At 37.1% G+C, this 26,591-nt stretch overlaps 2 protein-coding genes across 2 annotated transcripts in view; one reads left to right on the top strand and one right to left on the bottom strand.

Annotated features, from left to right (window-relative positions):
* Nucleotides 1-2,155: 2,155 nt before the first annotated feature.
* Nucleotides 2,156-13,361, bottom strand: BHMT2 (betaine--homocysteine S-methyltransferase 2). Its single transcript, XM_006913173.1, has 8 exons — nt 13,322-13,361; nt 7,639-7,771; nt 6,692-6,783; nt 5,554-5,745; nt 4,690-4,837; nt 4,266-4,448; nt 3,773-4,001; nt 2,156-2,237 (listed from the first exon to the last, which is right to left on the bottom strand). Exons 1-8 carry the CDS (start codon nt 13,352-13,354, stop codon nt 2,156-2,158), a joined length of 1,092 nt encoding a protein of 363 aa, XP_006913235.1. The 5' UTR covers nt 13,355-13,361.
* A 182-nt stretch (nt 13,362-13,543) lies between these two features.
* DMGDH (dimethylglycine dehydrogenase) overlaps nt 13,544-26,591 on the top strand; it is a 54,927-nt gene continuing 41,879 nt past the window's right edge. The window contains exons 1-5 of the mRNA XM_006913172.1: nt 13,544-13,629; nt 14,505-14,679; nt 21,418-21,516; nt 23,222-23,386; nt 26,081-26,285. Of these exons, the coding sequence (XP_006913234.1) occupies nt 13,544-13,629; nt 14,505-14,679; nt 21,418-21,516; nt 23,222-23,386; nt 26,081-26,285 (730 nt within the window). The remainder of the gene's footprint in view (nt 13,630-14,504; nt 14,680-21,417; nt 21,517-23,221; nt 23,387-26,080; nt 26,286-26,591) is intronic.

Below are 26,591 nucleotides of genomic sequence, written 5' to 3'. Positions count from 1 at the left end.
AGGCCGTTATTGCGTGAGCATCCACTCTCACAGTGTTTTGTTCAGGACCAGGTACTAAACTTAAACAGAAGCTTTGATGGCTGGAGTGTGACCAGAAGAGTCACCACGAGGATGAGGGGTTTGGAAATCAAGTCACATAATTATACTACACTACTTAACATGCATTGAGTGCTTACTATCTGCCAGGAACTGATCTTAAGTATCTTTTTATCTCATTTAATCCTCTAGCACCCCAATGGGGATGATTCTATTGTTATTCTCATTTTAAAGATGAAGAAATTAAAACAGGAAACTTAACTGTCCAATGTCACACAGCTAGTTTTAGCAAAATTTCTTAAAAGCTTATGCCTTCAGTTGGAGGAAATGAAGAGTAAGTATAGGGAAGCCGTAACACTTATCTTTGAATCTTTGAAGAGCTAGCACGTGGAAGAAACAATAAATATTTCTATAGGTGTTCAGAGTGTAATATTTGGACCAAGAAGTGAAAGTTAGTGATAAGTAGATTTCTGATTAATATATGAAATAACTTTCAAAGAATGAAATGTATCTTTAAAAAAGAATAAGTGATTTTGAGAGGTAGTGAGCTACTACTAGAATAGTGAAGAGACTGAATGGCCCTTTTTGGAGATGCTGGCAATGATGTTCAGGCACTTACTTAGTGCTTTGGATTAGGCATCTTCAAAGACCCTTAGGGCCTTGAGATGAAGGTAAATGATTCACTTTCATTTTTTATATTACGGGCACAGTGGCAACATTTAATGAATTCCAGGTGTCTACATTACAGAAACAAGCATTTCAGAATTGAAAGGTTGATTCATATTAAGCAAATTTGAAAAAAATGTCTTAAACTCTACAACAGAAAAATTTGAATAGACTCTGATAAAAGCAGCAGTTGCAGAGGTAGTGCAGTATAGTGGTTGTGAACATGGATTCCTGGGTCAGACCATTTGGATTCAAATCCCATTCTATCATTTACTAATTGTGTGACCTCAGGCAAGTTGCCTAGCCTTGTTATACCTCAGTTTCCTCATATCTAAACTACTGTGTTAAAAGCACTATCTCATTTTTTAAAATCCCTGTGAGGATTAAATGAGTTTCTTTCTCTCTCTTTTTCTCTCTTGCTCTCTTGCTCTCACTCTCTCTTGAAAGAAAAGCAAGAGCCTGGAACATAAGTAATAACTGTTTGTTATTATTTCAAAAAATGTTCATAAAATTTTAAATATGCAAACACTATAAAAGGTAAATTATTTTTAATTTTATTAATTGTCACAAATTGATACATTGTTTTGAAGATCAAAGAAGTCAGCACATAGCAAATAACACAAACATAAATCAAAAAACATGAGACCAAGATAGATTTGAACTTTGACTTTTAAAAAGGTCTTCTAAAACTGTGTTTTATTTTAAACAATAAGTATTTCATTGAGCATCTATTTTTATGTCTAGCACAATCCTAAAATACTATAAGGAAACCTATAAGAAGCATATCACATGGTTCTTATCCCCACATAGTTTATAATCTAGCTATTTGTGATTATAAAAACACATTTAAAAATTCTAGGACCTAACAACTTTAAGTAAAATCATCTTTTAAAGTAATCACTTTGAAAGGTTAAACACTTATTTTGATAATCCTGCCATTGCTCAAAACATTTTTTGCATCTTTTCCCTTGGGATTGCCTTTGGAGTCATTAACAAATCATTTAAGAAAAGCAGACTCATTGCTTTAGTTTAGAATGCTGCTCCATCTTTCTCAAGCACCTAGCTTAGTTACCTGAATTAATCACTAGGTTCAGTGCTTAGCGATTTCTGGTTATTTTAAAAATCTCAAATTCACCCTAAAAGACAAGTTTTGCTCTTCTTGATGACCTTCAGAACAATGTACTGCATGCAGTATTACTGGATAGTTAATACCGAGAACAAGAGGCCTTTCTCATCATCTTTCCAATTCCAACAGCATCCAGCTCTGTACTTAACCACCCCATAAGTGTAATACATGTTATGTTGAGTTGACCGAAGGGGCAACAGCACATTAGCTGTTCTGTGGATGGAAATGTAAGGGTGAGCTGAGGATTAAGGTGAGGAAGGAGTCCAGACGGGACTTGAGGGGGATTTCTTTCTGTTCTATTATTTCAGTGTTCTCTTTCACTACTTCTTAGATGTCTGGCTTTGACATCGAAGGACAAAAAGGTCTGCCTGAAGCTGGCAGCAGATTCTCCCAATACTCCCTTGTAGCCCTGTGTTTTAAAAAATATGTAGTTAATTAATTAAAAGATTAATACCTATTTCATAAGTTCTATACATTATATATACATTTTTCAAATACACATAAGTTATATAGATCACTGGTTTAAAGTAGAACTTCAGTTTCAACATACAGAAAACTATGTCCATATCCATTAATGTCAGGGATCTTTCTCACATGTCTGTTCTCAATAACAATCATTAGATTTCATACAACTGTTCAGAAATGACAATGTGTTTGACTTTACATGTTTTTGTGAATTATATTCATTCTGAAATTTCTAGAGAGTCTTTCTAACTCTACTCAGTATTTTAATGTAATGACAAGTATATGAAGATAGTTTTTTAATGTAATGAGACAAAATATAATTCTTTAAAAAGTAATTAAAAACAGAATACAGATTGTTTTGTCTGTATTTGTTCCTTGTTTTTAGACAAAGAAAGAAGAGCACAAAGTTTCCGGGTCAAAGACCTTTGTGTTAAATATATTTTTACAGTTTTTTCCTCTTTACCTATGAAACAGTGAACAAATCAATATTTTGGGATGAGAAAATATTAGAAATGTGGGGAGTATACAGGTTTCTGTGTAATCACAAATGTCTGCAAACTTCAGTATGTTGGGGAGTTCAGGGTAAGGAATGTATGGTTTTATTCTACAGAATAATGTTTTATCTTTAGTGGCTAATGCATTTTAAGGATCCCTAAACAATGATAATTAAAATAAGCCATTTCTCACTTATTTGAAGTATTTTAATCATCACCAAAGTATCCTTTCCTCTCCTTTTAATTATATTTATATTTAGTACTTTTTCTAAGTATGAGCCCTATAAACTCCACCTTCTCTATTAAATATCCATACCTCCCAGAAGAAATGTTTGGCTAAATGGTTTCTTGCCTACTTTTACAATCTAAATAAATTTATATTAGAAAGTCATTCTAGTTCAAAAATGAAGATTGTTCTAATTCTAATGAAATGGATAAAGAAGTACAAAATGGATTACGTATATACCAGCACTGAATAGATAAGAGGAGTGTCAACTTGACCTTGATCTTAGAACATTCTCCTACAAGTGGCTCAAGTTTTATAAAATAGGATTCTTTCTCCTTAGTCCATGTTTACCACTTGGTTCTGTAGTGAATAATGTTTAGAAAATCATTACTGGGGTACCAGAATATTAGATTGGAAATTTTATTGGTGGCATCAAGAGGTTAGATATCAAGTGTCAAAGCAAGATAGATACTCTGCAGAAGTTTCAAAGTAGGTAGCCGAATCACAATTATATGATTTCATAAAGGGTAATTACTACATAATATTAATAAAACAAAAAATAGAGTTACAAGACTTCAAAACATAAATGGCAAACATGTTACCTCTGGGACTGGGGCTGATGTCAGGAAGGGAACAACTTTATTTTTTTTAAATTCTATATTTTCTGAATGTTTTCTTATCATATGAATACATAGTGTTTAAAATAATAAATAAAATGAGATTTGAGGAAATTAGTAATGCTAATTTAAAAATTCCTACCTCGCTCTAATCCAGGGTTTGGTGTGCATGTTTAGGCCACTTCCCCAACTACCATGTTTGTCGGAAGCTGGAGGCCAAAAGCCCCTTTCTGGGGCCAGCTCCTCTGCAATTGCCCTGATGTGGTAGGGCTCAAATCCGCAGCATCCACCAATGTACCTGACCCCCAGGTTGTAGGCCTCTCTGGCATATTTTTGAATGTCCCATCTGGTTGCAACTCTGGGCTCCAGTCCTGTAATACAGTAATTACAACATCTCTGTTACCATCTCTATTTTCAAATGATAGATGCTCTGATGGGTTTTTTTTTTTAAAATTAATTAAAAAACTGTAAACTTCAGATTATACATTCTTAAGATAGCTCATTTTGGGTTAACACTGAATGTTTTCTTGTCTCATGCAGTCTTTTATTATAAGATTGTACCACAGTTGTTCATCATAGCTGTTTCATTTTGTCACAAGAAATCACAAAGACCTCTACTATGCACCCGAGCTTACCAAAGGGATATTCTGGGAGATCCAAAAACCCTCCTTTGCCACAATCAGGTGTGTGAAAACCCAGGGACTGTACCATCAGGTGTGCTTTCAGCCCTGCAGCCTGGAGGCCTTCCTTCATGAGCTTTATGGTCTTCAAGCTGGTCGTGGGCCCAAATCGGCAGTTCACGCCAACGATCGAAGCGCCTACGTAAAGAAATAAAGAATTTTTACATTTTATTTTTTTACTTGTTTATTTTATATTTTAATAGTTGGAAGGTGCCTTAGAGATTAGCCATCCTCCTCCAACTCTTGCGTTTTACAGATAAGGAAGCTGATTCCAGTTAGTGTTCTTTTATTTCTAAACTGCTCTCACAATATTAAGCAAACTTTGCTAAATTTCATAAACAACAACTGAACTGTTTATCACATTATGAGTCTAAATTACCTGCTTTCACCAGTTTAACAGCACATTCTCCAGGTGTTAGATTACACTCGTCTCCTTCAGGGCCTATGCACATAGTAGCTGCCACAGGTTTACCCGATTCTTTTAAGACTTCCACAGCCCACACAGCTTCTTCAGCATGCTCAAAATACTAAAAGAAATTTCATTTTTTTTCTATTGGTTCAAATATAAATCAGATTTTGAGTGGTAGAATGCAAATGTTGCAAAAGTTATAAAAATTATCCAGTATGTAATATGTGATAAAACTTGCTAAGGAATATGTCTCTATCAGACTGACTAAAGAATATCTTTTTTTTAGGAAATGTTTTAATGCTTTTAACAATATATAGATTTTCATTCAGATATAATCTGAGAAACACAAAGGTTTTTAAAGTAACTGAGTATTTAAAATCAGAATTTTAAAGGAATAAATATTTTACTGATAAATTTTGGATTTATCTTTTATGGAACTGGAGTAATGCTGAAAAATAATGAATAGTTGGTCAGGCTTTATACTACTTCAAAGTATTTTCATATTCACTTCTAATTAGATATTGATAAGTGTTCCGTAAAGTAGAAAGGGAAATATGATTATTTCGCCAGATGAGAACATTGAAGCACAGAGTGAGAAGGGATAGCTACTGAGTTTCTTTGTGGATCATGCACAGGACACCTTGTCTGAAAAATTCTTGCTACCATACAAGTGAGAGGGTGTTGGCCTTGACTACAGTGCATTTAAATAAACCTCTGACCATCTACACAGAGGAAATGAGGGCATAGGCAGTCCAATACCTTTGTGAAAGTTAAAGGCTATGCATTCATACTTGTCAAAATAGATTAACCCTTTCCCTATAACGCTAGGCTTACCTCTGCAATCAAGAAGTCCACATTTTTCCTGGCGAAAACTTCTAGCTGTAGTCGAAAAAGTTTTTTTACTCTAGCTTCATCCTTGCGGTGTTTATATATTGATGTCTGGCAGATTCCTCCTGCTACCAAAGCGTCACCTTTGCTAGCCACTTCTCTGGCGAGGTCACAGGCAGTGGCATTTACATCTTCCCACTGAGGTTAGATAGCAAGAGTTAAGACGATATTTTAAATGTAAAATATAATCAATAGCAAAGGGGGCAATGAGTAAGTAAGATGAGTACAAGTCTCTGGTTTAAACTGCAATTCGAGAAGACCAGCAGAATTGGGCACCATCTCCTCTATTAGCAGTGGGCTTTTATTTCCATTATTGTACTTACCACACTGGATTTTAGCATATTTGTTTGCCTCCCAAACTTGACTGTGAGCCGCCCCATAATCAACTCTATGCCTTTGTATTATCTTTGTATCTCGCATAGAGAATGCACTGTAACAAGCACACAGTACACGTCTGTTGGTTGAATGAGTAAATGAGCATTAACATTTATAAGTATTATAAATTACATTTACAGAATATCTCATAACACTTCCACACCCTTCACCGTATCCACCTTTCTCAACAACCCTATGCAGTTAACCATAACTTATTTCCACTTGCAGAGAAAACCAATGCCCCATGCAGTTAAGTGTCTTGCACAAAGTCACACAACAAATAGGTAGCAAAGTTGAGCATCCAACCCAATTCTGCTCATGCCTAAGCCAGTGCTGGAGACCACCCTGTCTCCAGATGGACAGGTCAGAAAAGAAGAATGTGAAATGAGAAGGTAAAAAGAGCATCTATAAAGTGTCAATTCTCTATAAAAAATAGCATAGGAAAATGGCCATGCCCTTCCAATGGCCAATTCTTTACCAGTCCTATCTCTACCCCTCCCCTAGAGAAAAAGACAGAAGAAGCTAATTTATTTAGTATATACATAAATAATTAATTACTTAATAGATATTTTATGTGGAGTTTGTAATATAGTATAGTAACACATCAGGTCAATTCCATAGTTTCCCATCGAGAGGTTATTTTTTTATAGATGATCCCTGCTTCCCCTGCCCCCACTTTGACCTTCAACTGACTGGCAATCCAGTTTACCTTGCTTTCCATGTTTTCTTCATTGGCAGAAAAGGTGAAAGTCTGCATGACATTTGATCCTGCTCTCAAGAATTCCATGTGAAGCTGATGAACTACAAAGTAGTTGTTTTTTAAATTGAAATTAAAAATTAAAAATCACAGTTGCTATCATTTTCACCAGCAGCAGCAATTCACCCACTCACCTCTCTTCCAGTCATACACAATTTCAAACCTAGTACTTGTTTAAAAATTGCAGACTAAAGTCTGCAGAATTCAAGGACAAGACATGGCAGAGTCTATACCAAATCAAGGCTGTTTAGAGTAGCCTATAATGTCCTGCTGATGGGTTTCAAGGCCTGGTGAAGTCTCATGCAGAAATTAAGACTTGGTTGGCCAATTGTCCCTTGGTCTTTTGATCTAGAGAGAATTTATTCATTTGCCAGTGTTGTGAAGGATGTCTACTTACAGTCAGCACTGGGGACCCCTCAAAGTAGAATGAGGACAACTGTGTTTATTTCTTCACTCCCTCCCCCTCCCCCAACAGAACCTGGCTGTCTATGCTCTGCCAAGCTGGTGGTTATGGTTAATCATCCTTATCAAACACATTGTTATAATATAATATGCAAATTAGCCAGAAGAATGAATCTGAAGCAATAATAGTTTTACTATGGTAAGGAAGCTCTTGAAAATCCACAAGGTAAATATTTATGAAATGAATATTAAGATGTATATTTTAGCACTACCTATATATGCAGATGAAAATGTGTGTGTATGGTAGGAGAAGAGGCAGTGAGGGACATTTTCTTCTGTTTGATCAGCCCATGTACTGTCACTGTCTCCACATCTTGGCAATTTTAACAAGTGAAACAGTCATTGGAAAACACACGCTGTTTATTTTTTAAAAATATTCTCTAGGTCAGATGTAAGCAAAATGTCACCCAGATACTCTTGGGCATGCTGGCACTGACCTGCATTTGGATGTTCTACTACGGCTTCTGGAGTCCAGAGCCCGGCCTTTACGTAGCCCCTCTTCTCCAGAGTTATAAGAAAGCTGCCATCTCCAACCACAACCTCCCCACTATTCAGACGTTCCAAAATACCCTGAGAAAAGAAAGAAAAATCACCTAAGACCCCTCTTTTCTTTTGCCCTAAAAGCAGTTTCTAATTCTAGGAAAGGCAGTACTATGTTCTTATAGCTTCAATTCTGTTAAAATCGTCAATGTCTAATAATAGTTCAGAAAGGTTGAGTATATTACATTTCTTCGACAACCCGGGTACTTGTTTTGTGCAGAGTGCTGTGACTATTTTTTCTCTTAACATTTTATCTGAGTCAAAATATAGTGAAAGCAGCGATTCCATAGTTTAGTTTTCCAACATGTTGTGGCAGACATTGCTAGTTGCATAGCTAATTTTCATTTTATCTCCTTTTCTTTGCTGATGTATTTTGTTTGGGCAATGTTCCCAACTTAAAAAATAAATCTCAGGCTACATTGCTGCTGAGGGTAGCCATAGGATACAGTGCTGGCCAATATGACAAAGGTGGAAATCCACTGAAGATTTCTGCAAAAGTTTTGCTTTCCTGATATAGATGCCCACTCCCTTCTATATTGACACTTTTTTCCTTCCTGACTCGAGTGTCGACATGAGCACAGGGGGAATAGCAGTCATCTTGCAGCCAGGTCACTGAAAGCCACATGCTAAGGCTAGTGGAGTAGAATGACAACCGTAGCCTGTTATCTTTGGACTGCTAGACCTCTTGTTAGGTGAGAAAAATAAACCTTTTTTTGTGTGTGTAAACCATCCAACATAATCCTAATGGACACAGTATTTCATAATTATGCCCTACATTTTCCAGGATGTCCATATACACGTTATCATTTGGTACTCCCAACAACTCTGTGAGCAAGGCAGGGCATTTTACAAGTGAGGAAACTGAGGTTCAGAGAGGCTAGGTGACTTGTCCAAGATCACAGAACTAAGTAAGTAACAAAGCAGACTTCAGATCTTCTAAATTCCTAATCTAGTCTTTTTCTCTTTTACCACCTTTCTATTCAGCCCACACATAACTTGAATAAAAGGTTGTATCCTGAGCAGTTATTCAAGAGTTAGGGTTTCCACTGTCTAAAGCATGCCTCCCTCTGCATGGCTCACTCTCTCGGTCCCTTCAGGTCTTTGGTCAAGTGTCATCTTTCTAGAGATACCTTCCCTGACCACCTTATGACACACTGCAAACACCCCCATGGTGATCCCTATCCCTCGTTGATAGACTGCATTAGGTGAAGATAAAACCTTTTAGTGAAAATACAAGGTCAGTTCATTTCAGTCTTGCCTATAGCTGGATACAGAGCAATGCAAAAATTGGAGAGAAAAGCCTCCAGTTGCCTCCTCTAACCAGTCATATGTGCAGTCCAGAGAAGTACATTAAAAAGGGTTACACTGGAGGCTAAGTACCAGTCTACCATACCTGTACCACCTCCATTGCCCTATGGAGGGAAGTAGAATGGAGCCCAGCTCTGTCAGCCGTGTTAAACATAAACATTGTCTTGACAGAGAGACCTTCTGACTCTGGTTATTTTTCCATATTTCATATCTAAAGATGAATTTTAGCTGAACGTAGAAGAAATTTTAATATTTACCATGATTCTCACCCATCCCTTTATAAAATGCAATTCATCTTTGTTTTGTACTTTTGAAACATAAAAAAAAGACATAAACTTTAAACTTTCATCGAGACCTCTTCACATGCCAGTTACAGCTCTAGGCAAGAGGGATAGACATTGGAATAAGACAAGGTCCCTGCCTTCGAGAAGCTCAAAGTCTGGCCACCCTGAGGAAGGCCAATGAGTCAACACATTATTATTACATTACAAACACAATGTAATAATGAATGCTGCAGAGGAATATAGACGAGAGAATGAGACATATAGACCTGTATGAAATCTCACCTTGAAAATCTAACATACCTCAGTTAAACATGTTAGGAATCAAATTTAACAGTTCATGTCAAACAATTACAGAGAGAGAAAACATTGGTATATAATTTAGGTGGTATAAGTTAGTATCTCACCTCCCATGTCTAATCTGTCACAGCGTTATATCAAGTATATCTATTCAACACTTCTTATACATATACTCCCATCCTCACTACCTGTGGATTATTGAAATGGTCTTTAGTTCACTCCAGCCCATTCTATTCTATCTTTCATTGCCTGACCTACTCTTATTTGTGATTACCTTCTTCTTTGTGTGCTACTTAAGTCCAAACATTCTCCATTCCTGCATCCATCAGGACACTACAATGTCTGCTTACTTTCTTGTCTCTTGTTTGATTGTAAGTTGTTTGTGGCTAAGGTGACACATCTCGTCTCTTTCTCTACCACCTCCTACAGCACCTAACAAAGAATAAGCCCTTAATAAACTATGCGGAGTTAGCAGACAGACAAGACTGTTTTGAAAATGTCATATGTTTCACATATGCTACAAGTTTGGTCTTAAGGAGAAAAAAAAGTGACATTCTTTAACAGAAAATTAGCTACGGTTTTCAGAAAATTATAATTTTGGCTGTGTTTTCATGATACCAAGCAAAGGTAGGACATTTTCATCTGTTATGTAGACGTTTGTCTAACATTTTAAATTTTGCCAGTTTTCTAAACAGCCATTAGCAAAGTAACTAAGTTGTTAAAATTTGAATTTAGAGCATCTTTTAGCCCCTCCTTCACTGCTATACTTACCACTTCAATTAATTACTATACCAGTATGATCTAAAGACAACTCTAGAACAACAGAGGACTGTGTAAAATAAAAAACACTGTAAACTAATTGCAGTACATTGATATTTTCATTCCATCCTCCCTTTTGGCAGCGAATCTGCCTGGGATCTGATAGTGAACTCTGGGAGATAGTTATGCCCCCTTTTTGCATATTATCAGTCTCTAGACCTCTGGATTTGAGATCTGGCTTCAGGGCACCTCTAGTCACACACAGAGGAATCCACCAACTGCAACCTGTGGCAGGAGGCAGCCAGAAATCTAATCTACCTAAAAATATCTCCCCAGCTGCCTGAATTGATACCAAGACTGCTCTTTTGGATTACAGAAGCAATTGGAGGTGTCATCTGTGGCAATTCAGTGAAATCTTAGACATTTATATAATTTATAAAGTATTTCTCCCCCTACCCCCAATAGTCTAGTACCCACCTAGCACTATACATAGTTATTACAATATTATTGACTATATTCCCTATGCTGTACTTTTCATTCCTGTGACTATTTTGTAATTACCAATTTGTACTTCTAAATCCCTTCACCTTTTTCACCCAGCCCCCTAGCCCCACTCCTATTTGGCAACTATCAATTTGTTTTTTGTATTTATGAGTCTGTTTCTGTTTTGTTTATTCATTTATTTTGTTCTTTAGATTTTACATATAAGTGAGATCATATAGTATTTGCCTTTCTCTAAGTTATTTCACTTAGTGTAATACCCTCCAGGTTCATCGATGTTGTTGCCAAAAGTAAGATTTCATTCTTTTTTAAGGCCAAGTAATAGTAAATTGTACATATAAGGAAGGTACCACATCTTCCTTATCCAACATTCTATTGATGGGCATTTACATAGCTTCCATATCTTGACTATTGCAATGAACATAGGGATACATATATCTTTTCAAATTAGTGTTTTGAATTTCTTTAGATAAATACCCAGAAGTGGAATTGCTGGCTCATAAGGTAGTTCTATTTTTAATTTTTTGAGGAATTTCCATACTGTTTTCCATAGTGGCTACACCGATTTGCAATCTTATCAACAGTGCACGAGGGTTCCCTTTTCTCCACCTCCTAACCAACATTTGTTATTTGTTGATTTAATGATGATAGCCATTCTGACTAGTGTGAAGTGACATCTCATCGTGGTTTTAGTTTGCATTTCTCTGATGATAAGTGATACTGAACTTCAGTATGGTCAATTAATCTATGACATAGGAGACAAGAAGATACAATTGGGTAAAGATTGTCTATTCAATAAACGGTGTTGGAAAACTGGACAGATAAATGCAAAAAGATGAAACTGGACCACCTTCTTACACCTTATACATGAATAAACTCAAAATGGATTTAAGACTTAAATGTAAGATTTGAAACCATAAAACTCCTAGAAGAAAACATAGGCAATAACTCTCTGACATTGTTCTTAGTAATATTTTTTCTGATATACCTCCTCAGGCAAGGGCAACAAAAGAAAAAATGAACAAATGAGACTATATCAAACTAAAAAGTTTTTGCACAGCAAAGGAAACCAACGAAATGAAAAGACAACCTAATGAATGGCAGAAGATATTTGCCAATAATACATCTGATAAGGGGTTAAAATCCAAAATTTATGAAGAACTCATACAACTTTACACCAAAAAAACAAACAATCCAATTTAAAAATGAGCAGAAGACCTAAATGTACTTCTTAAAATGCACCTGTTAGCTGAGAAGAGAGGTGAGGTCAGCTCCTTCCCGCTAACATTTTAACTCCCAGGTACACATTAACATGGATTAGTGTATCATAGCCTGGTGTTGCAAGAGTAGAGGCTAAGAAAAAATTAAACAGATAGCATATTTTTAAAACTTAAAAAAAATGAACTGTAAAAGTGAACATAGTATTACAGAAAGTTTAGAGAAAGAAATCAGCACTTTTCTTTGCTTCTTTATCTTTCTATTATGCTCATTTTCTCCAATGCCCTCATTTTACTTTTATGATCAGTAAAACATATCCAAAATATGGTTTTAAGTTTTTTTAAACCCATATTCTTCATCTTATGTTACTACTACCATTATTGTGTCTTTCTTTACAGAGTATATATAAATATTTTTACATGCATAGTTGGAATCAGTCTGTGATATATCTCCTTTTATACTTAAAATTGCCAAAGCACTTTGCCCGTTTCCAAACTTAGCTTTTTAATTGGCTGCCTAACAACTTTTTAAGTAGATGAACCTTAATTAATTTAGGGAGCCCACTATTGTAGGGCATTTTGGCCATTCCTAACTTTTTAGTATAAATAAGTTAGTGGTGCACATTTCATGTCTATAGTGCCCCATCTATCCTGACCCTCTCTTCTGAATTTTGGGGCACTGATTGGTTGCTTTGAGGGGTCCTGCACATGTCCTGCGTCCAAGTTCATGCCCTTCCTAATTTTGTTTTGTCACCCTTCTTCCTACCACGCACATGCCCAAGGGTAGAAATGGGGGGACAAAGCCATTATAGCTGGCAACCAGATCAGGAAAGAGGGGTAGGGGGAGCGGGGTGTGTGTGTGTGGCTTCTGAGTCCAAGGCTAGACTTCAAATCCCCGCTTAACCCCAAGCAAGCAGGCTGACTCTGTGGGCCTCAGTTTCCTCACCTGTAAAATGGGGACAATTGTGAAGATGAGGAGATAATTGCAAAACGCACTCCAGGCAGTAAATGGTACCTAGGATTGTTCATTACACCAAGGCAGTACTGTCATCCCCCGCTTCGCGATCGGGTAAACTGAGGCTCAGAGCCGCACAGGTGCCTTGCCAAGGCCGCAGATCTGGGCTAGAGGATAAGATGGGATTTGAACTCCCGGCTCTGGGAGCTCCGCAGCCGGGAGGGCTGACTGAGAACCTTGAAGGCTCCGGGAAACTCACCTTCTTAGCCCCGGGGCCTCCAGCTGGTACCATGATTGCTGCAGCTTTGCTGGCGCCGAGTCGGGTCGCTGGGAGCGCGTCTGTCCAGGAGCCCGCCCTTCAACTGGGGGAGGATCCCCTGCCGCCCCGCGTCCCTGCCGCCCTGCCTCCCCGCCGCCCCGCGGTCCCAGGATGTCGGCTGGCCTGAGAGCCGGTGCCCGCGCCCTCAGCCTCCGCCTCGCCATGCTCCGCCGGGGCGCGCAGCGACTGCGGGGCTTTCCACTGCCCAGCTTCCCCGGCTGTCCACGCTCCGTCTGTGGCCGCGAAGGGTGAGTGGGGGCCCGGCCTGACCAGAGGCCTGCGTCCTGGAGGCCCCATGGAGTGTGGGGCGCGGGGCGGGCGGGTTAAGGCAGACTTTGGGGTTGGCGGCTCTTCGGCCTCTGAAAAATGGGCATTTGGATTTCTTCTTGATTTATCTGTTTTCTTTTCCATATGCAACCGTACAAAGTGAAACAGTATCAAAGGGTTCCTGGTGCAAAGTCTCTCCTACTCCAATCCCCTTCCCCAGTCAACTGTATAGTAACTTCTGTATCTGTTCAGAGATGGTCTATGTGTCGGCAAACACAAGTGTATATATATATTCTACTTTGGCTTATTTACACATCGATTTTCACAATGTCTTGAAGAAGCTCACGATCCAGCTAAGGTGACAGTCATGCACATAAATACATTAAACCACTAAACAATATAATTAAAGAAACATGTAAACAGCAAGAGAAAGTTAAGTGAAAGAAAGTTAAGTGAAAGAAAGTTAAGAATATTTTACCCTATCTGGCTCTCTTCATTCTGGATAACAGTAGAGAGATGAGGTGATCCAAGATTTATGGATATTAAACTTCATGACAATTATGTTTTTTGTGGAATATAAAATGATTATAAGTGTGTTCTTTAAGTAGACTGAGAAAAATTATTCTCTACATTCTTTGGAAAGAAAAAGACCTCATCTGTTTAATTCTTTAGCTAAATTAGTTATCTCTGATGAACCAGAATAATGTGGAATGGGGTTCAAATGCCTCCACCCCCTCCCCCAACCAGGTTGTCTAAGTCAGGCTATAGATGCCTTAAAAAAAAACAAAGAAACAACAACAAAACTATAGCTACCATAGCCTAGTGAAGGTACCATTAAAAACAAATTGTCTTCCAGAGAGAACAACCCACCTTTATCTGCAGAAACAAGATGGAAAGACCAGGCAGAAACAGTGATAATTGGAGGCGGCTGCATTGGTGTGAGTCTGGCTTATCACCTAGCCAAAGCGGGCATGAAAGATGTGGTCCTCCTGGAGAAATCAGAGCTCACTGCTGGATCTACCTGGCACGCAGTAAGGAAAGCACTCCAAAACTCTCATATGCACGAGTTGTGCACTAGTGGAATCAGTTTCCCTCCCATTCTCAGTTCCCTTTGTAAGCTCTTTAGAGTGAGCTCTCTTTCAACAGTGTTAAAAAGTACAGTTCCACTGTGGTTGGTGTACTTCCAGGAAGTGGTCAACATTTATGATGTCTTTATCTTGAACATACAGCTTCTGGATTCAGATCCTGGCTCTGTTGTTTTCTATCCACATGACTTATGGTTAATTGCTTAAGTTTCCATTTCCTGACGTGTAAAGTGGGAGTATTAATAGTACCGACCTGCTAGGATTGTGATGAAGATTGAGTTAATATGTGTAAAGTTATTAAACACATTATAACTGTTTAGTAAATTTAGCTTTTGTGGTCCTTTACATTTATTTGTTTATTTATCATTTTAATTTTGTGCTGTAAGACAACTCGGCTGTATGAAAACGTAACTATAAGGACTGAGAACTTGTGAGAGAGGCCAAAGCAGCTGATCCTCCCTGAGTGCAAATTTGGGGGGAACCTTCACAGGGACACTTGTATTTTGTTTTACCAGTTCCCCCTCATCTTGTTTCCTCCTGCCTGGAGAGAGGGGTTCAGGAAGCCATCAACACTCCTGACTCTTCTCCCTACCTTGAACTAGACTTTCTATGTAGGCTTTTTGCTATCATGTAAAAGAAAGCCTGCATTTCTCTTAGAGCTCTCCTATATCTTCTTCTTGATATTCAGGCACTCTTTCAACAAATATTTACTAAAAGCCTATATTGTGTCAAGCCAGCACTGTTCTAGGAGATAAGGACACAGCAGTGAACAAAACAAAGTCTCTGCCTTCATGGAGCCATATTCTGGTAGGGCAGACAGAAAGTACACAAGTAGTGTTTGAGAGTAATCAGTGCCATGAAGAAGAGGAAATCAGGGATAAAAGGATGAGGAATGATGGAGGTGGAGGAGTCAGGAGGCCCATTCAAAGAGCATGTAGTCAGAGGGAAATTTAGGCAAGTGAAAATATCCTAAGAGGGAGGGCTTACATCCTTTTTACACTTTTGTGTTGTTAAGGAGGATGTTCTCTTTAATATTTTAATTACTTATTTTCTCATTTATACTTGATTGGTTCGATGGGGCCTGCATTTTAGAATAGAGTACTGGATTCCCTGCATTTTTACTTTTTAGACATCCGAAGAATTAAAAAAAAAAAAAAAAAAGCAACATACCCTTAACCTATTCTTTTAAGAAAAGTGAGCAAAGTTTTAAAAATATTTTAACATATAATCTTGTTAAATGTTAACTGTGCAAAACAATTTTCCCTTAAGCAAAGAGATACCAGAGTGAGTGGAAAAGACATTATCCTGGTTTGTGAACAAAGTATTATGCAACCTGTGGTTTACAAAATGAGATTCATGCCGTGTGAGCTCAAGATGGAGTCAGGCATCAGAAGCCAGGTTATTTGGCCCCCAAGGAATAAAGAAAACAGAAAAAAGGGGCTCTAAGAACCTGATTCTAGGACATTTTGTAAGTCAAGGGGGCCTCTGTCTGAAGAGCAACATGAAAAACTCTCATGTATCAGGAATTTTTAACTCAGAAATGTGTGGAGCAGATATGAGAATGTGGAAGATTGGGAAGGCAGCTAAAAAAATTAAGGCATTCTCATTGAAGTATGACATGTGCTCAAGGTTCAATGTGCCTGGAGAGGGCCGGAATCGATGTTTAGGGAGGAAGGCACAGTTTGCATCATGAATATTGAAAATGGAGTGATAAATCCAAAAATCTTGAGGGTTTCCTATATTTTAAGGAACCTGCTTTGTCAGCACCTGATATTACTACTAATATGGAGCTTTTCTTGTGGGATGGAGGGGAAGAGGGAAAGACTGAGTGAGAAGCAGTTTTGGAGCAGCCCCCACAAGAGGCTGCCCCTGGAAAAGGTAAGAAAGTGGATGTTTTGGAGGGTTGAGGACTAAAGAGGCAAGATGACCCATTTAAAGTATAGGAAGACAATATCAGAACTTTCTATTTATATTTGTCTAAAAATATAAGGAAAAAATTAAGCCTTACTAGTCTTTATAAACAGCCCTCACTTTTGATACAGGTGACTATCTTCAGTCTATCATGACGTTTGCAGATCACGTGCCGTAGGATATCATCGTTGTGACTAATTTTATAGAAACAAGGCTTTAAATAATATAATTTGTGATAAAAGAAAGAGAGAATAACCTTGAGAATGCTGTACTACACAGAGGTTTGTTGACTAGCTCATGACAATAATTAAAAGAGTTGTGAAACTTAAAGTTTTTCTTTTACAAACTATCCCAAATTTGGTGACCTTTGTGGTAATGGAAATGGTTGCCAGTCATTTCTACATAGCAGATACTTACTAAAATATATATATATATGCAGTCTATCCTTTCAAAGTAAAAGTAATGTTACCATAAGTGAGAAATAACTACTTTTTTGCAAAATGGTCCTGTTCAGAAAAGAGCATTTTGAAAAAGGATGTTTGAAAATGTTGGCATTATTATTAGATTTTTCTGGCCAAAATGACATATGTCACCTAGAAAAGCTGTCATATATGCAAAAGGTAACTTAAAAATTTTTATTTATTTATCTATCTATTTGTTTATTTAATGTATTTATTTATTTATTTATTTATTTATTTTATAGTAACGTTGGTTAACAAAGTACATATTTGTGTGTCACCACATATTTGTGTGTCACTACATATTTGTGTGTCACCACATATTTGTGTCACCACAAATATGTGTCACCACATATTTGACCGCAAAAGGTAAATTTTTTAAATTTAGATTTCTTTCTGTCACCACATATTTGACCTCAAAAGGTAAATTTTTTAACCCATCAAAAATTTTTCCAAATGAGGATTTTCAGTTGGATTTGTACCCATTTATTTAAAATAAAAGTTCAATACCTTCTAATTATCACGTAACAATAACTGATAAACAAGAGAACATGAAACATTAATAGTCAGATTTCGACGAAAACCGTTGTATAGGTGGTGATTGGGATGGAGGAAGTCGTGTCAAGAATCAGAGAGTACAGCCGAGAGAGTGCACTTCTTCTCCTTAGGTCTTTGTAATAAAGATAGGTGGCTTGTTCAGTTATCACAGCCATTTGAACCAGTCTCAAAATAATACAAACCTAGAATTAGGCCTTCAAATGGCTGTTTTACCACAATTAATCCAATACATATATTTTAGTAATAAAGTATGTTAATCACACAGCCCTTGCTAAAATATTAAGAAGCTTAATATTCCAAAGCTTTTCTACACAATAAACAAAATAAAAATTATTTAAAATATTTAATTCATTTCAAATTGTTTTGTGTGTTTTATGACTTCTGTTAATATAGAAATACACATCTATATCATGTAAAAATAAGGAAATACACCTACTTTAGTGGATATGCTCAAACTTTTTAATTGGATGTGAGTAGATGGATAAAATATTTGGAGCCACTGGGATATAGGATGGCTTGAGGTCAGTCACTGGGCTTTTTGAGGCTGTAGAGGCTCATGAATGAAGGAAAAGGATTATTAAAGAGTTAAGGAGAGCATCACAGCTCAATTGATGATTTTTCTAACTCCATCATTCCTGTCATTAACTCATTAATTTATTATTAATTGTCAGTCTACTATAAGGAAAAGCTTTCCCTTCTTTTATTTATATCAATAAGGATTCATAAATTTTTATTTTATTCAAAGGGCTGTAATTCCTGGTGATTATTTATGTCTCTGTTTCATCTTTCCTCTTTTATCTTCTCTCTCAACTTTAATTATTTTTTCTTCAAATCAAAGGTAAGCCCCTCCTTGTCCCCCTTGAAGATGTCTGTGACCCTTGTAGCATCTTCTCTTCTTTTTGTTCTTATGTCTTTATATGCTCTGGCACTTAATCATATGCTCTTGATTTCATTGTTTCATGTATTAAAGTTTCATGACCTCAATCAGACCATAAAATCTTGAAGGTTAAGAATAATGTTTTCTCCTTCTTCAAACTAGCCATTTAATATAGTCTTGATGAAGCCCAGAACAGAAAAACACTGTACCCTTCTTACAACACATGCTATAAGACCGGCTCATAAATTAGCAATAAAACCATGTAAGAAAATGGTCAACAAATACTTGAAAAAATGGTCAACATCATTAGCTATTAAGGAAATGCAAATCAAAACCACAATGAGATACCACTTCACACCTGTTAGAATAGCTATAATCAACAGGACAAGTAATAACAAATGTTGGAGAGAATGCGTAGAAAAAGGAACCCTCATACACTGCTAGTGGGACTGCAATTGGTACAGCCACTATGGAAAACAGTATGGAGGTTCCTCAAAAAACTAAGAATCAATCTACCCTATGATCCAGCAATCCCTCTACTGGATATTTACCCCAAAGAATTGAAAACTCATATCCAAAAAGATATTTGCACACCGATGTTCATAGTAGCATTATTCACAGTGGCCAGGACATGGAAGCAACCAAAATGTCCTACGAGAGATGATTGGCTAAAGAAGCTGTGGTACATATATACAATGGAATATTACTCAGCCATAAGAAGAGATGAAATACTGCCATTTGTGACAACGTGGATGGATCTCGAGATAATCATGCTAAGCAAAATAAGCCAGGCAGAAAAAGTTGAAAATCATATGATATCACTTATATGTGGGATATAAACCTAAAAGCAACAAATGAACAGGACAAACAAACAAACTCATGGACATGGACTATAGACTAGTAGTCCCCAGAGGGTAGGGGGTAGGGGAGATGGGGGAGGTAGGCAGAGTAAAGCAGGTCAAATATGTGGTGATAGAAAGAAATCTAACTATGGGAGGTGAATACTCAGTGTAAATATGTATATGCTTTACTGATAAATGTACAGCTGAAACTTACTGGATTTCATTAACCAATGTCACCATAAAAATAAATAAATTAATTAATTAAAAAAAACATGTAAGGTATTATATTCAAATAACTTACAATAAAAGCACATATATGGTTGAACCCAAATTTTCAACACAGATTAAAAGACAATAGTCAGTGGCTAAAAAATACATAAGATACAAAAAATAAATAATACAATTTTATAGCTGGCAAAAAATTAAGCCCCAACAGTATGAATTGTTCAGTGGAAATAAGTATACTATTTCAGTGTGGGAGACTAACTTTCCTTGACCAGGAATTCCTAGAAAAACTTGTTTCCTAAACAAAGGACACTGGGCTAAAGGTTTTGAATAACAGTTTTGCAAGAACTGTAATCCATGTGACTCAGATGAAAGATCATTAACTCATTCTATGAATATAGTTTTCTGGAGTGAGGAAGAAGAAGATCGATGCAGTATAGATAGTATATAACTTTCTGGTGGTCTGGCTTAACCTAGTTTAAGCTTATAGGATCTTGAGGAGTGAATGGTGAATAGCACCCTAGGCTAGTGCTCATGAATATCAATTTTCTTAACTGTCAGGGGATATATGGAAGACAAAATTGAGTTCTCAGATACCTGAAAGCCAGGGGTTCTCTATTATTTAGCTAGAAAAGTTCATATGCACACTAGATACCAAGCTTATAAAGAATGTAGTGTTCGACTGAAGGTTAAGGGGACTGACTTGTAGTTCCATTGTAATGAGGCTGTACTATGAGAGGACCTATAAGCTGGACTGGGACTTTTCTCAAAAAAAAGGTAGGTGTGCATAAGTCCAAATACTTGAACAAATTCTTGATAGAAACCTGAGGATTTTGGTCCATAAAGGATGATTAATGAACTTTAAATGGGATGCTTTTGAGATCAGGAGAACCAAATGCCCACCACTACCATAGAAGAACCTTATAAATACTCCTAAACAGTTTTTTGACTAGATTGTGTTCTGATGAACTTTCCCAGCTAAATTAGCTGCAAAACGGGGCCCAGAGAACTTGCTTCATAGAATTGTTTAGAATTCTTTATCTGGATACTACATTGCATCTGCCAGAGTTGATCAAAAGAGTTTTGGTATGGTAATATTTAGATACTTTTTCCTGAGAGTAATTATTCAGTATTTATTCAGCAAATATTTGTGGGGTACAACCTATGTGCTCCTAAAACAGGTTAAGCTATGGCAAAGGTCTGTTCATCAATTCACCAGGCTCAATTCCCAGGAATTTTCTAATCCTTTAATTTCAGAAATTTCAGGAAATGGAACAGGAAGGCTGCTCCATTCAAGGGACTGGTGGGGATCATGTCAAGGAAAACTCTTTGCTAGTCCATAGTCTTTCTCCTTAAGGGAACACATGTAATTTGCTGGTTTGAGTCCACGTTTTATGCCATCCCCTATATTCTTCCTAATAGCATATATTCCTAAACTTCCCATCTAAATCATCCCATTTTTGAATCTGAAAATGACACTTTCCCTAATAACTTTCAAAGAGTGAGTATGTATGTATGTATGTATGCATGTATATCCATATATTATTCATATATATGTATTATATATATATATATATTTGTTGGCTGGCTCTCACATTACTTATATGGTTCAAACGATTCTTATAACTTTACCATGAGCCTTATGCTCTGGTGTGCTCATATTGGTGCTGATATGTTCTCATCCCAAAGGACCATCTTGGCTAGATCTTTTCAGTTTCTAGCCTGTAGTAAATTCCTGCTTAATAGATAAGCTAGCAACATTTTTAAAGTGTTAATTTTTTTTTCAGTATTTCCTTTCCTCTCCACTTTTAAGGCAGGTTTAACAACTTACTTTCATCCTGGAATAAACTTGAAGAAAATACATTATGATAGCATCAAACTTTATGAGAAACTGGAAGAAGAAACTGGACAGGTAAATGCATTTAACTTGAAATTGTCTTTTAGGTCAGTTTCTGTATATAAGATCTCTGAAGGATTTGATATCATTGTGTATAGCTGTGTATAGTGACATCAATGGCATGTTTAATGTGGTAGAGAAATCCGATGAGAGTTTAAGATGAGAACCTCTAAAGTTTGCTCTAGGATCAATTTAATTTCTTGAAGTGTGTTACCCATGTAATTATCTGCTCTTTTAAATTTTTTTTTAAATGAAGGAGGAATAAAAAGCAACAGTTTTCAAAAATATCTTTAGGCAGTTATCGTATCTAGAAACTAAGAAATCAGAGCCTTTCAGCAACTGGATCACAAAGGATCTGACAACTATGTGTACCAGATTGTCACACGATTTTGAAAAGTACTTCACTAAAAGCCTCTCACTTTTATTTTTATCTATTCTCATACTTATTAGTACTCTCAAAATAAATTAGCAGGTAAAGAATATCCATAGGAGGTGGCTTCATAGTGTAGTGGTTAGCATGTCTGCCTTACACACAGAAGGTCCTGGGTTTGCACCCTAGGTGGAGCCACTGACCATACCCCGGGGGGCACCTGGCCTCCCTGGCCCCAGGGAGTGCCTGGCGGGGAATGGGGGGAAAAGACACCCCACCTTCAGAAATCCAGTCCTTAAAGGGAAACGGCAACATCCATAGGTCAGGGGTGGAAGTTGGGGGAGAGGGGACGGGGTGTTTCGGGGGGCGGAAAAAGACTATCCATAGGCTAAGACTAAAGTCAACTTAAATTGTTCTTGCCATTTCCTTTGCTTAAAACCATCACATGGCTTCTCACAGTCTACAGGACAAAAGCGAGACAAGGAGGACCTTCATCAGCTGAGCCCTGCCTGCCTTTCCAACATTTTCACTTGCCACTCTTTGCTACACTCACATTCTTCAGCTATTCTTAATTACTTATGGTTCCGGAATGTGCTGTCCTCTCTCTCTGAAACAACATTCCCTCTGGTCCCCATTTCAGCATTCACCCCCACCTTTCCTGGGGGTCATTCCCTTTGACAAGCTGGCCTTGACTTTGCCCACTCACCAGTCAGACCAAGCTGAGGGCACATCTCTTGGTCCTAAGAACCTTTGTGCACACTCCTCTTACAACATGAATCTCTCTCTATGGTGGTTGTTGCTTTATTGATTGGTCTTCCCTCCAGGTTGTGAACGACCTCTTTTATTTCTGTAACCCAGGGCTTAGCGGAATGCCTGGCTAACGGAAGAACTTCAATACATATCAAATGAATGTTTATTTCAATTCACACTTAATCTCATCACTGCAACATTCTGATTCTTTAGATTCCCTCCTCAAATCCTTTATTTTTCTCTTTTTCACATAATTTTCTTGCACTCTGTACATTAACACTATCCCATGTTATAATTATGCATTTAGCTGTCTGCCTTCACCTGTCGACGCTGTAAGCTCCATTCAAGCCAGGTCTTCACCTCTCTTGTTCACAACAGCATCTCTGAAGCTTAGTACCTGGCACAGAACGGACACTTAGTAAATGGCTGCTGAATGAATGTCTTTCTGTAAGATGTAAATATGTTTTTATAGTTATCTTTTTCACTGCATAGTAAATCTCTTTTCTTATGTACCCATATTGTCATTGTGCTGGAGAAGAACCGTGTTCAAGCACCAAATAATGATTTATCTATGTGTTTTAATTGGCATTCTTGTCACAGGTGGTTGGATTCCATCAGCCAGGAAGCATCAGAATTGCTACAACTTCGATAAGAGTAGATGAATTTAAATATCAAATGACTCGGACTGGCTGGCATGCAACAGAGCAGTATATTATTGAACCTGAAAAAATTCAAGAGATGTTCCCTTTACTCAACATGAATAAGGTACTTACTTTAAGGGCATTTTCACCATTTGTTGGTGAAAACGTTATTTTAAAATGTTGATTAAACATAGAAAAACTTTGTGTACACATTTTGAATAGCAAAATCATTTGATTAATGCTGGAATTTGGGTAAATTGTGAGGAGGGCTATATTATGTATGCTAAATGAAATATGGCATGATAAAAAAAATCTTTTTATTTTTTGACGTATGACAACTGAGGAAACATTTTGAATATCTTTCTATTACTGTGTCTCCCAGATCTAGGGATTTTTTTTTTTTTTAATAAATAAACCTATTTGAGAACTACAAAGAAAATAATCTGGTATGATAAATATGTACATAAAAGACTATTATTAAAATTTTTTACAAAATTAAATGTAGAAATACTATACTATATTGCTACACAAATATCACCTAGCTTATAGCTGTATTTTCCTGACAGGCTGTATACCAGGTATTGATCTAATTTTAACCAAATTTGGCTGAGAGAATCCACTTGGGAACTTAGTGTCTCTTTTTGCTGGGTGATAATTCAATATGCATAATACTAACAATGACTAACATTATACTACATAACACTACAGCACATATTTATGTACCAGGTGCTATGCTAAGCCCTTTATATGCATAATCTCATGTAATCACAATAAAAACATATAAAGTTTATATGTTATATAAACAGGAAACTGCAGCTTGGAGAGTTTACATAATGGCCCCAAGCTGATCCAGCTAGAGAGAACTGGAGCAGAGATTTGAACCCAGGCTCTCTGACTCCTTTACATGTACTTCCTAAGGGTACCAGGTAGGTCTGTTCAGGAAAACAGGTTTATGTTTCTCCCTGGTAACTCCCTGGCAGTGTCTCTGATCTCTGAGGGTTTCTATCATTGATCTAGGAGCCTGGTTTATTTGCCCTTGTGAGTCTTTACAGGCTGCTGGTACTCCCTTGTCTATAGTTTTATGTTACGCCAGTATGATGGCAGATGGGTGTCACATTACATTGTTTGCACTGAAACTCTGTTGTTGTAGTGAGGATATGCTTATATTCTGTTTCTGTGTCAGTCTTGGAACGCTTTCCTGGAAGTTCTCACCATCACAGACTTTTCTCCAGGGCTTTAGGCAATGGAAACACGTAAGAAGAGTATTCTTTGGCTCTGGGGCAGGATGTCAAATCAAATAGATATAGGATCACTGTAACGACACTATGTTCATTATAAAACATCAATGTGACATTTGGAAGGCTATAGTAATATGAATTCCATTAAAACTGAAAGTCTCTTGCACTAAACCTAAAATAAGAAATTGGATTAGTAAACAAAAACTTCCCACAAAGAAAAAGCCCAGGCCCAGATGGTTACACTGGTGAACTCTACCAGAATTTTAAAGAAGAATTAATACTAATCCTTCACAATCTCTTCCAAGAAATAGAAGAGAAGTGAACCCTTCTCAACTCACCTGTGAGGCCAGTATTGCTGTGATATCAAAATCAGACAGAGACATCACAATAAAAGAAAGATCGATATCCTTTATGAATAATGATGCAAGAATCCCCAACAAAATACTAGCAAACTGGATTCATCAATGTATAAAAGGATTTGCAGCATGACCAAATGGAATTTATCCCAGGAATATTGGTTTAACCTCTGAAAATCAATCAGTATAATACACCACATGAATAGAATAAAAAACAAAAACAGATGATCATCTCAATAGATGCAGAAAAAAAGTTGACGAAAGCTCCCTGCTCATTCTTGTTACTCAATACATTTTCGTTGAATGGCTAAGACCTAATGATACTACTTCACATGTTCATTCATCGTTTCATCTGAGTTTCGTTCTTCTTTGTTTCCACTACAAGCCCTAGCACACAATAGGTATTCAAGAATTAGTTGTTGAATGACTGAATCAAGTACACATTTTCCTGACACCAGATATGTGAATTAACATGTGAATTTATTAGCACTATAAATAATTAAATATAAACAACTGATCAGTTAGTACTAGATTTGACTACAAATGTCAGAAACCAAAATAATGCTTAAACAAGATACAAGTTTACTTCTCTTTCATTTAGACAGTCCAGACTTGAATGGTAACTCTTTCAGTAGAGACTTCAGGAATTCAGTCACCTTCCAAGTCATTGTTCTGTCTTCCTAGAGTGTGACTCTTATGTTCTCATTCTAAGATGGCAACTAGAGCTCCAGCCATCATGTCTGCATTCTTGACAGCAGGATGGAGGAAGAGACAAAGAAGAAGGGACGAAGAGCATAATAAGCCAGTAGTCTTTTCATAATGGTTTGTCAAGCTGCCATGTGACACTTTCATTTGCATTTTACTGACCAGAGCTTTGTAACAGTTTTATCTATCAGTTGGGACTGATAGCTGACAACAATTGGAAACTCTTTGTTCTTAGTGGCCATGTGTCTAAATAAACATTCAGTTTCCATTGCTATGGGGGCAGGGAGAATGGATATTGGAGACAATTGCAAGGCTCTATTAAATAGCCTGTCTACTTAACTCTCAGTGTGAGTCTTGCCTAAGTCTGAGCTTTGATACAGGAAAAAGAAGTGCAGACAATCTGATTCCCCAATGCACTTTTAAAGTACAGTTTTATTAAACATTTGCTGGTAAGATATGGTTACAGTGAGTAATACGTGCATATTTGTTTGTATATTGGCTCTTTTACCATCGATTTAGATTTTAGCTGGACTGTATAATCCTGGAGATGGTCACATTGATCCTTACTCTCTAACTATGGCCCTGGCTGCCGGGGCTAGAAAATATGGTGCCCTTTTAAAATATCCTGCACCGGTGACTTCTCTGAAACCCAGGTCAGATGGAACATGGGATGTTGAAACACCACAGGGATCTATGAAAGCAAATAGAATTGTGAATGCTGCAGGTAAGTGTCATATCTTTTTCTTTTTCTTTTTTAATTAGTGGGGTTTTTCAAGTGGCAAAGAAAGAAGATATCACACCATAAAGTAATGTTTTATATTATGAATATTGTTATGAAACACTGTCACGCTCCCAAGGTGAACATCATGTCTGTTTCTAAGCTACAAAGCCCTCTTTCCATCCCTTTGCTCTTAGTGTGTGAGGTACCACTATGTCCTTGGTTTATCTATAGAAAGTTGGCATTCTTCTCTGTGCTCCGTTTTATTCAGCTCAGATCATGTTTTGCCAAATTATGCTTCCTTTTCTTTCC

The sequence above is a fragment of the Pteropus alecto genome, unplaced genomic scaffold (genome assembly GCF_000325575.1).
Source record: "Pteropus alecto unplaced genomic scaffold, ASM32557v1 scaffold20, whole genome shotgun sequence".
Classification (NCBI taxonomy): domain Eukaryota; kingdom Metazoa; phylum Chordata; class Mammalia; order Chiroptera; family Pteropodidae; genus Pteropus; species Pteropus alecto.
This window is presented reverse-complemented; position numbering and strand designations above follow the sequence as displayed.